Source organism: Hetaerina americana, unplaced genomic scaffold (assembly GCF_022747635.1).
Source record: "Hetaerina americana unplaced genomic scaffold, ioHetAmer1.1.p SCAF_2, whole genome shotgun sequence".
Taxonomy (NCBI): Eukaryota; Metazoa; Arthropoda; class Insecta; order Odonata; family Calopterygidae; genus Hetaerina; species Hetaerina americana.
In genome coordinates, this window is record NW_027286763.1 from 307,303 (window position 1) to 321,150 (window position 13,848).

At 37.3% G+C, this 13,848-nt stretch overlaps 1 protein-coding gene across 3 annotated transcripts in view; it reads right to left on the minus strand.

Annotated features, from left to right (window-relative positions):
• Rel (nuclear factor NF-kappa-B family member relish) overlaps positions 1–13,848 on the minus strand; it is a 56,452-nt gene that overhangs the window by 27,694 nt on the left and 14,910 nt on the right. For 2 of the 3 annotated variants that reach the window (XM_071584651.1, XM_071584652.1), the window contains exons 4-12: positions 13,378–13,547; positions 13,113–13,254; positions 9,740–9,881; positions 9,515–9,619; positions 9,007–9,118; positions 8,790–8,911; positions 6,231–6,314; positions 5,604–5,801; positions 2,049–2,111 (exon numbers count right to left, since the gene is read on the minus strand). In XM_071584651.1, the coding sequence (XP_071440752.1) occupies positions 2,049–2,111; positions 5,604–5,801; positions 6,231–6,314; positions 8,790–8,911; positions 9,007–9,118; positions 9,515–9,619; positions 9,740–9,881; positions 13,113–13,254; positions 13,378–13,547 (1,138 nt within the window). The remainder of the gene's footprint in view (positions 1–2,048; positions 2,112–5,603; positions 5,802–6,230; positions 6,315–8,789; positions 8,912–9,006; positions 9,119–9,514; positions 9,620–9,739; positions 9,882–13,112; positions 13,255–13,377; positions 13,548–13,848) is intronic. The other variant, XM_071584653.1, reaches the window with a different exon arrangement.

The following is a 13,848-nucleotide window of genomic DNA, read 5'->3' on the forward strand; positions in this document are numbered from 1 at the left end:
TGGATTGCGTCTCATCATCTTGACAGAGATTTTGGGCAAGCAGCACATCAAGCTCAAATTTGTCCCGCACGTATTAACCGATGAACAGATGCAAAAACACCCTGACATCAGCCAGTAACTGCTTGACGGATCATACGATGACCAAAACTTCTTCAAAACAATAATCACAGCTGGCCAAAAGTGGGTTTATGCTCATGATATAGAGACCAAAGCCCAGCCTTCACAGTGGAAGGGGCCATCTTCCCCATGACCCAAAAGAGCTTGGATGTCACCATCAAACATGAGGGTGAAGTTGATCGTTTTGTTTGATTGGGAAATAATTATTAATTGTGAATTTTAGCCTCAAGGACAAACAGTGAATGGGCACCACTATATACCTGTAGAGGTTATGAGATGGTTAAGATGCACGATGTTGCGGAAGAGACCACAAATGTGGAAAAACAAGTCTAGGCGTTATCATCACAACAACACACTGGTGCACACATTATTGATTATTACCGAGTTATTGGCCAAAAACAGCACACTGGTTATTCCCCAGCCTCCATACACTCTGGATCTTGCTCCAGTGGACCTTTCCCTATCTTCTAAGTTACAATCTACCTGGAAAGGATGCCGATTTGAAACTATTGATGACCTACAAGAAAATTGTACCGCAGACTTTAAGGCTATCCTGAAAGAAGCATTCCAGGTGGCAATTGAAAGCTGAAATGAACGTTGGGACCTTTGTATTGGCAGGCGAGCGCTGTATTTTGCAGGCGATAAGCATGATTAAAGGGTAACTAATTAATTCAAATATTTATTCAAACAGTCTCATCTTTTTTTTAACAGGCCTTGTATATGCCACAGCTGACTTTTACTCATGTTCCCCAGTCTGTAAGGATACATATTCAAGATAGGTTGAATGCCATTACATATACTTTTTAAACTGTGAACACTTACTTAGTAAAGGAATTAAAGAAGCATCATGACTTTCCTATTAAAAATGAGGGGACCCAAAACAGGAGTTTGAAAGTACTGATTACCATGCCAGGGATGACAAGTGATTGACTTTTTGACTAAAACGTGAGATTCTGATGTTGAACAAACATCTTATTCCATTCCTTGATCAACCCGAGCCTAGTCCTTCCCATGACTTGTAATCTATGAGTAATCCAGACTTCAGTAATGACCAGCCACACTTCTCAACATGAGGAAAATGCATGTGGTATCCCTGCACCGCACCCAAGGGCACCACCTTGCTGTCTGTTTCACAACTACGAGCTACCCTTCTAACTATACAAAGACAGCTCCATATAAGACTTTTCTCCTTTTTGTTAAATATCCCCTCTGTCTTACTGTTTAATACTAGCACCAAAGAACCCATGTCAATTAGTTTTGAAGACTTTCTTTACTGATATGGAGGGCTAGACAACAGCATATTCATTCACATTAGATATTCCACCCACACATTACATTACAAAAAGGAAAATCCCTTTTACAAAGGACAAAGCTGATTACTTAAACACAAACATTGAATACAGTCATACTTCAACTGCTAACAAAATATTTTCTTGACCACAGTTCCAAATTTTCCATTTTATCTCGAGGGAAATTGATTAATCTATTCCTAGATTTAGTCCTAGAATAGAATTCCTAGAATAGTCTGTGATAAGGAGCATTAGAAAAGCATCCCAATTCATATCCAGAGGCCAAAACAGAAATGAAAGATATTTTTAAGTTGCGGTACAACTGTATTAAAAAACATAAGCCTTCCCTGCATTACAGTCATTCCTGCCTGAGATTGGGAATCAACATTTGAGTAATTATCAAATTTTATTCAGTCGTTAACATTATACACCAAGACATTGTACGCATGCTTTAACTTTTGCCTAGCTGGGTTTAAATTTTCAATATGTTAGCTCATATTCCTCGTTGTTTTTCAGACCAAAAATATTATAACATTTACAAGATTCTTATGCCTATCGGTCACCCTGACTAAAGCCACTGATAATAAAAAAAATCATATGTCAATGATAACACAATGAAGATCATCATTAACCTATACTTACTTTTACTTAGATAGGCCTTCACATCTTCCATAGCCAATCCATTTTCAAGGCTATCCAGACACTCTGTGCAGAAAGCAAATATCAATCCATAAAATATATTTATACATATATATATATTTTGCAACACAAATATTTAAACATTTTTAAGCCAGTAAAATACTTAATACCCACATTCACTTTCAAAGCCATGGAAATCAATGCCAGTAAAACAGAAGCAAGTATGATCCCTTCCTATTAAAAGGCTTCTTTAAGGCAATTGACCATACTGAAGTAGAAACTTGGCCAACTATAATTTGTTTTTGATTATTTACCCAAACCTAATGATGGAGAATTACACCATGATACACACTGTGGAGCACACTCAAGTATATCCCTAATGCTACTGCTGCTAAGTAGTCCCTTAGTTATCCTCAATAAAACATACCTTAAGTTATATTGCTGGTTCCTGCCAAGGTTTCAACACACCTTCAGTTATCACAGCTAGACGAGGGGCAACCCAAACATGAGCAGAATAGTGCTGCAGTTGCGGCAGAGAATGCCAAGTACACATTCCTTCCACTAGGCGAGCTTTGTGCAAATCATTCCCAGTTCTGCACAGGCATTGCTGCCATCTGGGAAGTTTGTGACAACAATTCGTTTAGTAAAAGCAGTTTTGCTGGCTCCTCGTTTTCCACTAAGAGGGACTTGCATGAACAGCTTGAACACGGTGAAATTTTGTCCCTCGCTTGGGAAAAATGCCTCAGAAGCTGTTATGATGTGAAAAAGCTACGAAGGATTGTGCGATAGGAAAAAATGGAGTGTATCAATAGTTTTCTCGTTTCAAAGAAGGTGGGAAGTCACTTGATGACAAACCTTGTTCGGGACATGTGTCAACAGCAATCAAGCAAGTGGAACTCTTCATTGTCATCTCGCCCATGAAAAGCTCGTCAAGTGAAATCAAACCTCAAGATGATTTTCACTTGTTTTTCTGGATGAGAGGGATGATGCATTCTGAATTTGTGCCATCAGGCCAGACTGTTAATCAGGCTTTCTATTTGGAGATTGTTGAAAAGATTGCCAAACAGTGTGACAGAAACAGGCCCGATTAGCAGGAGACAAAGGACTGGTTATGGACTAAGGACTGGACTAATTATGTCAGTGTAAGCCAAAGATAAAAGAAAATATGAACATTGAAAAGCAAGAACAAGGGGTGAGATGGCTGATCTAGCCAGCACTAACCTGTAAAATTTGTGTACATCAATGTTTTGCACTATTCTCAAGAACAAAGACAAGATTAAGGAGACGGATGCTTCAAATGTAGGGACAAGAATATCCATGCAATTGTTATGTATCCTTGAAAAGTTATATACAATGAAAGGTTGCTTCTCATATGGATAAATAAGAAGGAATTGCAAGGTAACGCTATTAATGAGAAGATCACCGGCGGGAAGGCTTGACTGATTTTTTTTGGCAACCTCGTTAAGATGATGCAGGATCATCAATGACAAAGAAGAGCTATTTGAGGGAAGCCATGGGTGGTTTGAGAAGTTGAAGAGAAGAACCAACATCTACAGCATTGCGGGACACGGTGAAGCAGCCAGCTCAAAGGCAGCAAAGGCAGCAGAGAACTTCATCAGTGACTTCAAGAAGCTTGTCAATTCTGAGGGTTACCTGCCACATCAGGTTTTTAATTGTGACTAGATGGGTCTCTTCTGGGAGAAGATGCCGAAACGAACCAACATATGTATTCATAACAGCAAGCAGAGGAGAATGCATTGCCTGGCCACAAGCCAATGAAAGACCTCACACTGTTATTTTATGCCAATTATAGAAGCCACTTGAAAATTAAACCACAGATTGCTTACCATTCAGAAACTTATGAGCTATTGATAAAATGTGAAGACAAAAGACCAGGCTAAACGCAATTTGTTTTCCTTCAACTGAATTCATATTTCAGGTTGGTTCATTCCACAATAGAAGATAAAATAATTTGTGATACTATAAAACATACGATTTTCTCTGAAGAAGTCTTGTACATAATTTATTTTTTTGCATGGAGTGCATTGTGAGGTTGGCTTAATACCTATATCGATTAATAAGAAACTTGGAAGGCTTCAACATCGCTGCTTCGGTCAGCCAGTGACCAATAACGGGTAGAGTAGTGTCAAGGATTTGAAGGCGAGAAGACAAGTCTGTTCCGAAGCACTGTTCGATGCCAAGTGGTGATCCCCAGCTCAACACTCATGCATTGATGTCAAGTGATGTTTGATGCCACTTGATATCAAACAATGCTTCGGTACAGGCTAGTGTTCTTGCTGTCAGGCCTTTTACTCCCCTGTTGATGGTCACCCGCTGACCGAAATAACATCGTTGGAGCCTTTTAAGTTTCTAATATTGGATATAGACATTAACCTAACTTCAAATTCACAGCCTAGAGATCACACGTCTTTGTGGAATGCATCATCTAATTTTACATTAATTTATACGGGAAAGTTGTTTCACTCAAATAGTATTTTGCATTATCAGTAAGATTATGAAAAGAATAATGTTCATTGTGCGACCTCTGCTTGTACTTAAAAGCACACATTCAATAGCAAGAGTATTAGTTATAGAAAAACACTGAATTACATTTTGCAGGAGAACCCTTCTGTCTTACTTTACTTCTGAGACTGTTGAAGCAAGTCTACATACATTGCATAATTTCAAAAACCTTTGTTGTTTCAGAGAGTTAGATTGTATACGTAATCAATTGCACCACATACTATTTTCTTTGCAGCACATATAATCCTCTTCCTTGGGCACCTCTTGTGCCTCTCACAAACCTTACCCTTATCTTCCTTTATACCACACCCCTACCTGGTGGCCACCCGTTATCTCACGCCCCTTAAATATAACGGAAAGAGGTACATATGTCTAGCTGGCCCTGCCAGCCTTTATCATCGACAGATTCTAGCAAATGATTGAGCCTTACGAGTTACCATTTTCCTTTCTTTCTTTTCTCACGACCCGCTCCTGCACCTCTCTCTATTTCACTATTAATGCATAGTGACACCCCCCGCCTCATTGCCCAATGTGTAAATGTAGCTGCAAAAAAAACCTATTTTGTATACACACCAATAATCAGGACATAGAGATAAGAAAATTGATCACACAACCTTTGCCATGCAGGTACACATTCCCAGAGCTCCTCAGTAACAAAAATGTATAACTCATAAAGCAGTGACATTGAAACATGAAGCAACATAGTCATATATCTACATTATATGCTGACTATGCCATTCACCCAAGAGTGAACACTGGTAGACTAGTATGCAGGCTGCTAGAAACGTTTTCTTTTCACGTGCCTATTAATATTATTGGTAGAAAAAGTTCTTCAAATTATCTAAAAATTGCAGAGGTGCAAGTACAAATGAAATGTTGCATAACATACACTGTAACAAAGTTTGAGTGAGTAGCATGTTTGAAATATACTATAAGCAAAAATACTCTTAGTAAATTTATCATTTCAAACTAAGTTTCAAATAGGAAACAAACAATATTGTGAATTAAAAGCAGGAACTGAGTCAATCAACTTACCCCAACTAATATTGTTGTCAGAAGCATTATAGTCTCCTATCAACTTCTCTATGTCTAACAAGCTATCTTGGCGGGAGAGATCACACGGTGCATTATTAGTGTCCGTAATGATTGGTGCGGAACTCATCGAAAGCAGAAACTTTTCATGGTGAGAATTCTGCTGACCTTCCACAGCTACAATGGTTGGCTGAACCGAATCTGTAAAACAAATTACATCCATACTAGTTCAGTCACACAATTCAGGATTCATTCACTGCAAAATACTCAAAACTTGAATATTTGAGACTGCTCCAGCAAAAAAATTGATTGTCCCTATCTTCAAAAACTGATTGCAACGATAGCAATCCCCAAAATTCAAATGCTCAAAGCTTATCAACTGCTTATGCTAAGTCAGTACCAAGATCACTCTAAGATGTAGGAAATACTTGTTCATTAACTATGGGAATTTTCAGAATGAAAAGTGAGATCTTCATGGCAAAATAGAACAATGGCACATGTGTAGGCTATAATATTTTACTCGCACATTAATGGGGATTTAAGCCAATAAGTGGTTGACTATGAAGTAGACAAAGTGCTTTTTCAACAAGTCTAACTGATCAAGAGAGAAAGTATTGCGAAAATGCATACCTATTTCATTTTGATGTACAAAGCCTTGAACATAAGCTGTTGGCAGGACTTCAGAGATCTGGGTCCTTAGTCTTTTGCGGCAAACTGTAAAAGAAAATGAACATTGAACTGGTTAGACAATTATGTGGTTCCTTTTTCCTATGGGTTCAATAAAACGTCAAAGTGAAAATGTTACAACAGTTGAGTGTTAAGATATTCAATAGTCTCAAGGATGATAGTAAACCATGGATGTGCACAAGGTGGTATTTGCTCAGGGGATAGCCTGCCACTCAAAAGGAGACAATCACCACTCTACAGTGTGATACCATTTATCATACAAGGGTCTCAGTCTTCCCTATAATTTTCATAATGCCACATTTTTGAGGTTTCCATGAAATATATTTCTACAGAGGTTCCCACTGTCAAAGTATGCGTAGTGGGATGTTATGGGCTGGATCAACCCCAGCCGTACTCTTTAACTATTACTCTTATCAAGAGTACAGCTGGGTTTGATACTTCCCATTATATTCATACAGCCGTAGTTACTGTTCCTTTTAATTCATGTAGTAGAATGCAGGAAGGCTTGGAATTTTTAAAGTTTATAAGGATTATTACCTGGTTGCAGTTCCTACTTGGCATATTCACCAGAAAATGTTACTCTATAAGGAAACCTACATCATTAATAAAATCTGAGATTAACTAATTTTTCCTACAATTACTTTCCTTTCACAATGAAAGAATTTCAGAAAAAAAGTTTAGCCTTTAAGTTTCCTTTACCTTAATAATTGTAGATTAAGATGGTTTGTGATATTTGGTCCATTGCAAATCGAAAATAAAGATAACAATCTAATGCTCAGGCAAGTATTTTTGTTAATTTATGCTCAATAGGTGCTGAAGTTTTATTAGCATATACAAGTTGGTTAATTATGCACTGTTTCTGATTGAAGAGAGGCAGACCACTTTATATTTGCATATTTTCTTGCCATATTACAAACTCGGGCAAGCATATTGAAAGTAGCTACTGTTCTTGTACACGGAAATTTGCTTTTTATAGAAACAAAGAAGCTTGTCTATACTGCATGATACAGATCTGAGCATGTAATCAGTTCATTTTCTTGATTGTACAGCCAAATCAAAATACAATAACAAAAATATGAAAACGCATAATACACATTAACAGGCATACATAAAAACTATTTCATTCCTCTGGCATCTAGATGCCCAGAAAATAACCTTGATGATGGTTTGACAATGTCTCATCTAATACCTTATGCGCAATCAAATTGAGCAAGAATTGGCCACATCTCTTTATTTTCTGCACAATCATAGACTTCAAAGAGAAACTAAGAAATATCATTTAGTACAATATGCCATCAACAATAATCCAGATAATTTTGTTAAACTCGGCATAACTTACAAAATGCCTGGTGTTCTCAAATTTAATACCTTCCAAAGTAATCAACATAGACAAATATAAAGTTTAGCTTATCGTTAAGATTATGAAATGCTGTTTCCAAAGAAACTGCGGGAGATGCCACAACAGTAACTTTTAACGGAGTCATCCGCTAATGTGCATTTCAATGCAACAATTTCAGAGTGTAAAAATCATTCGCCCATCCCAGTCAAGGCGAATGATTTTTACACTCTGAAATTGTTGCATTTAAATGCTGTTTGTTAAGAATGCAACTGCTAACTTCTTTTTTTTTGCAAAAATGCTTCATTAAATGTTATTTGTAATTCTTACTATACTAATTTTTTTGAGAAATAATTGAATGTAAGTGTCCATAGGAAAAAAAATTAAACCAACCAATTGAAGCAATCACCAAGCCAAATATAACTTCTTTATTTAAATGCCGCCTCAAACAAAATGCTGTTTACTTGAAATAATTTTCTAAGATGTATTGCTCCTGAGATAAAATTGAGCCAACTTAAAAATGCCCAGTACACCCCTGCATGGCCGTAGTAAAAAGCAGGTAGTAACAAAGTAATGGCAAACACTCTGAAAGATAGTGGACTTATGGAACTGCCCTCGTACTGGTATATTAATTCCTTTCACACAATTATAATGATTTTCATTATCCAAAATTGATAGCTAGCTCATTCAATTTTTCTCCACCACAAGATTTAACCCTACCATTTATATGCTAAAAGAAGCAATGGACTGAATACTTTCTTCGCCACTAGCAAATGGAATGGATTCAGTTGTAATCTGTGACTAAGGAGTTAGAACACACAAACAAGGGAGAAAAAGCAATTAAAATGGCAAAATCTACCATCTTTCAGAGTGTTTGCCATTACTTTGTTACTACCTGCTTTTTTGCTACCGACATGCAGGGGTGTACTGGGCATTTTTACCTTTTACCTCGTATTTACCTTTTAGACACTTATTAAGGAGTCTTTAACTTCTATCATGGGAAATAATTACAAAAATTACATCAAAAAGTTTGGATATACCACATAAAAAAATACTCCACAGATGGTAAGCAAAAATAGCCAAGGTGCTCCAGCACACAAATTAAAGGTGACCGAGGCAAAAATCTTTTCATTAATATGTACTTCACCAAATAATCAAATACTCACCAAGAGGCTGTGGCTTGTAGGTAAATCTTATTGGATCACTAGTATCTTTATCCGAAGGACGGTAAAGTTGAAGAAATACATCAACAGGTTGCTCAATGTTCACATCTCGATATCTTGGCGTCCTAAATAAGAACCAAGAAGTAATTTACAATAGAAGCTCTCTACGAAGTTACACTGCTGTAGAGGAAAGTATCCTGGTTGTTAATCTAGAAATTACCTGAACACAACTGCATACTGATGATGGACATCCAGCTCCGTAAACTTTCCAAAATCTTCCCATATCTCATTTTCTTCTTCGTCTAACTCAAAAAACCGTATCTGAATGTTTTCTAGAGAAAATTTTGAAATCACGAAATAGAAAATAATTACAGTAACTAAATAGAGTTTACAACATAGCATACCTACATTATGCCATTGATAAGATATATGCACAGCCCATAACTCAACTAATAAGACATATATATAAGGGATCGTTGGCATGAAGTCATTTTTTATTATGTTTAGATAAATTGATAAATTTCAGGATCATGCCCGACCAATATTAATTTTTTTAAATGATAGTATTGTTTACATTCAAATTGTTAACTTATGTCTTCTTAATAGTTTCACATTTCTTTTTGATTTAAACTGTGAACATTTCCTCACAATGCTTAAAAAATTATCCTCATTGAGGTAAAATGCATAAAAACTGGTGTTCAAACATTATAAATTGATTATAAACTCACTTTTTGCAACTTTTTCGACTAAAACAAACACATCTTCACCACCTAAGCAGCAACTGACATGTTTATCAATTCTGCATATTTTCAGCTCTCCCGTCTGAGCACATTCTAAAAAGAAAAGCGTGAAGTAGTTTATTGTCTTCTGAAATAATGGACACACTTCATTATAGTTGAAAAGCATAGTTGGAACAGTACAGTGAGGATTCTAATAAATCAAAAGTGCCTTACTCATATTTCTTATGGATGCTGATACCACTTTCTCACAAAGATGCATTAAGTGACCTCTACCGTCTTCATACAAGGCTTCAAAACATAGATGGACTATGTTTAGATTCATGACTTTTGCTTCTGCTTGGGCATCTTCTCTGATCTATGAACAGAAAAAAGTAACAAAATGTGTAGACATGCACATAATGCAACTCATCCCGATTTTCAGGAAAGTAACTTTGTGCCACAGAACCATGAAAATGATAGTATAGCGGGAGGGAAATGGGCTGTCATGGAAGTGGATTCAGGGGCCGGTTTAACTATAATTAGTAACGGGACTGTTTTTAACTTGTCCGAACATAACCTAGTTCATTCACTGCAATCTCGAGACACTCACAATCATTTTTAGCAAGTTGTCTCCCACTAATTACTGCTTCTTTAGACAGAGTTCACCACTTTAATTTCCAGGGAATATGAAAAGATTACATTTTCAATTTTTAGAAAAGACATGGTCTTCACGGACCATGTCATTTATTTATCTACTTCCAGATATCATTTCTCTCACAAACTTTCAGCCTTCCAATCCATGCTCCACCATCCACTAAAAAGTCCCATGCCAATGCCAATTTCTTTAAAGAGTTAAAAATAATTAAACAAATGGCAATTAGCACTGGCTACCAGGCCCAAATGATTGACTGGCTCTCAAGGAAAAAATGGGAGACATGTCTATCAGACCCTTTCATGGAACCTCCACCCAATGTGACCGTCCAAATAGAAGGAGGAAATTCCTTTCCTTGAGCAATTTGTCCCAGCAAGCCACCAAGGCTCTCTCCTGAGTCTCAATATTAGGAGCAATTTCTGTACCAATTGCATTATAAGAGACCTCCTCCCTGAATCTAAAGGCACAATAATTCCAAAGTAGGAAGGGAGTGGAGTAATTATGTAAACTCAATTGTGAGTTCTCAGCTGAATACATACAACGGGCACACTGGCAGACAGTTTAAGGGAAGACTAAAGGGGATAGGGGATACTAAAGGGGCTTCTTTCAAGCAGAGTAATTCAAATTTTAACTTTGATAAGTTAATAAAAGTATTAATAGCAATATTTCCCTGGAAATTTGCACGTGCACGCAGACTTTGAAATTGTCAATGACTTTTGGCATGCTTCCCACTCTCCCCTCTTCCACCCCCTTCACACCCTCCCCCTTTCTCACCGACACACCCTCGGCCAACGGAGGCAGTACGCTCCAAAGACACTAGCTCCCCACTCATCTGCCTCCCACTGCCCAGACCCATGGCTGGCCCCTTCAGGCAACCACCACCACCCTACCACCCCAGCTCATTTTTGTATTCAACTGCCTCCAAATTTGTACTTGCACCTGTATATGATGCCAATCGTCGCAATCACGGCCATGTAAGAATATTCAATAGTTATTGTGGAAACACATAAATTATGAAGTTTTATTCAAAATGAACCATAAGACACTTTTTTTCCTCCGATAAGTGCTTGAAAACCACCCTGCGTCTTGAGGGTCACCGGGGGGAATTTACGATAGAACTTCAACCTATCCTATGCAAGCTAATTGGCAGTAAAAATACTTACTATTGCGTATATTTTTTTGCATCAGGCCCAAAAAATTATTGCCATTCTTACAAATGTCAATAACATCACTGTGTTGAGTCAGTAGTAAGCAACAGAGTTTTAATATTTCGTTAAAAAATTCCCAAATTAATTGGAACTGTATACAATGTTGCACATTTAGTTTCATCTCACATGATGCTGTTGGGAAAGTTGATAGGTGATGTGCTGAGAGGGATGTCGCCCTTAGCTAATGCATGCATAATATCTCTCCTGATAAACTCAGCCTACAGGCTTTCAACCTTGAATTCATCAATTATAATTCAGAAAGGCATTTTGGCCCTGTGCTGATGAATTTCTGGGATTCTACAACAAATAAAAGTTGACATGCGAGCAGCTGCTGATTTTTTGATGTAGCAATTCAATTTCTTCATATTAAGGTGTTAACATAAAAATACTTTGATCCTTTTATTGCTGATCCATGTATTTTTCCTACATTCTAACGGGAGAAATCAGAGTGCATCTTATGCACTGAATGCAGTATGCCAACCATCCTTCTGCCAACAATCTATTTTTCAGTCAAATACAGCCAATTCTTCACAATTCAAGATTCTTGAGCTCAATTCCAGGATTTTGGCCACTACTGACTGCAACAAATCATGGAAAATTTAGGAATACTTCCTCTTTGGGGCTTGACCAATGTGATCTATAAACATTGCACAGCTGAAATTAATCTCAAAACTTCAGGAACAGATATGGCCTGGCATTTGCCCATAGATTGGGAAAACCTACAAAACCACCAGAAGACCATTGAACTTTTAACATAAACATAAATGAGGAATGAATAAATAAATGAAGTAACAATCAGATTTAGAAACATAGGCAGCAAAATTCCTGGCCTGAAGAAAAGCCCATGAAAACTTCATATAAACTTAATGGAAGGGTGAATGAAATGAACGATTAGATCAGAGAAATAACAAAAAAAACCAATTACACTCTGCTAAAGGATAAATGCAAGACATATAAAGTGCCCCTCAAAATAGGATAATTACAGCCCACACCTCATAGGCACTGGACTATAAGTCATTTTCGATTACCCATCACAGCGTTCCCCTCCATTCCAGTGCATAATGGACACTCCAATGCATTCCTGAATATTTAAATATTTGGTTGACTGTGCAATGTTAAACTGAGATTTCTGGTATACTTTTTAATGGGTAGTGAAGTTATTGGGAGGAATAGTTTTTGAATCCTTTTTAGTAACAAGTTAATCTTTTGCATTGGTGAAACTGCTTTCCTTTATGATGCACTTATTATTGGGTATTCACAAGTCTTTGGTCAGGGGTAGGGACTCATGCCAGAGAATTCCTTTCGAAACTGATTTTCAAGCCGCCCCAATATCAGTGTTTGGTTTACCAAGTAATTCCACACATGATTATTCTTTGCCACATTCACATAGTCACGGATCAACGAAGATCAAAACTTAGAAGATACTGTTGAATAGGGACTGATGCATACAATGGAAAACCTTTCAACTGAATGGCTCAGAAAAAAAGGTTGGCGATTAGCTCTCAAGTTAAATATAACAGTTTCAGGTTTAACTTTGCGGAATTCCTTCATCATGAGGGTAAAAAAGAAACTTTACACTTCCACAATTGAAGTGTAAAGTTTCTCCTCATAAAATCTCAAGTTGTAGAAATAGAAGAAAAATCTTTTTCAATTAAAAAATTTGAGGTTGCAATTCATTTTAAATAAATGAAAAACAAACTTCGGAGAGCATAGAACAATTCCTAAGCATGTAAACATATGAGAATACCTGTAAATCTTCACGCATGGTTAGGCAACCGTCATTTTCCCTCTTTCCTTTGATGAGTTCAAGCAGAGCACGCCTCTTCTTTTTGATCAACTCTTCCACCACATGCTTTCTCGCCGTGTGAACTATGCCCATCCCTTGGAATCTGGAATCATGAATCAAAACCATTGGGATTAGAACTATGAATACCCATTGAAAACAAGATTGAATTTTTTAAACAGCTAAAGAAATTCAAATGCCAATAGCAAATAATGTTGGAGATGCTTACACTGCCGTATAGTTGTTATGTTGATCCACAGAAATTTCCTGTGGCTCCTCCCTATCGTGATCTTGAACCCGTACAATCAACCTATGAGCATGAGGAACAGGATCACTCCGGTTACTCACCATGCCGACGAGGGAACATCGAATTATGGCATGCCCTTGGTAGTTTAGAAGCTGATTCCAAGTAAATCGAAAAGGACGATGAAAAAGAATTTCAGTTAGAGTGCACTTCATGGCTCACAACGGGCCACTACCTTCAGAGTAGTGTGAAAGAGTTTAGAAAACTTAGAGAGAGTGACCAGTGGGGACTGCTCAAGAGAAAAATAGTAATCTTTTCCCCAGCTGTCAAAGGACTTTTTCATTTGAGAGGCTTAAAAGATGGCTGAAAATTATATTCTTTTGTTCAGTTTCAAATCTACTGTGCATTCCTGTTTTACCTAAAATCCTCAAGACATCACCGACAGACGTGTATGTA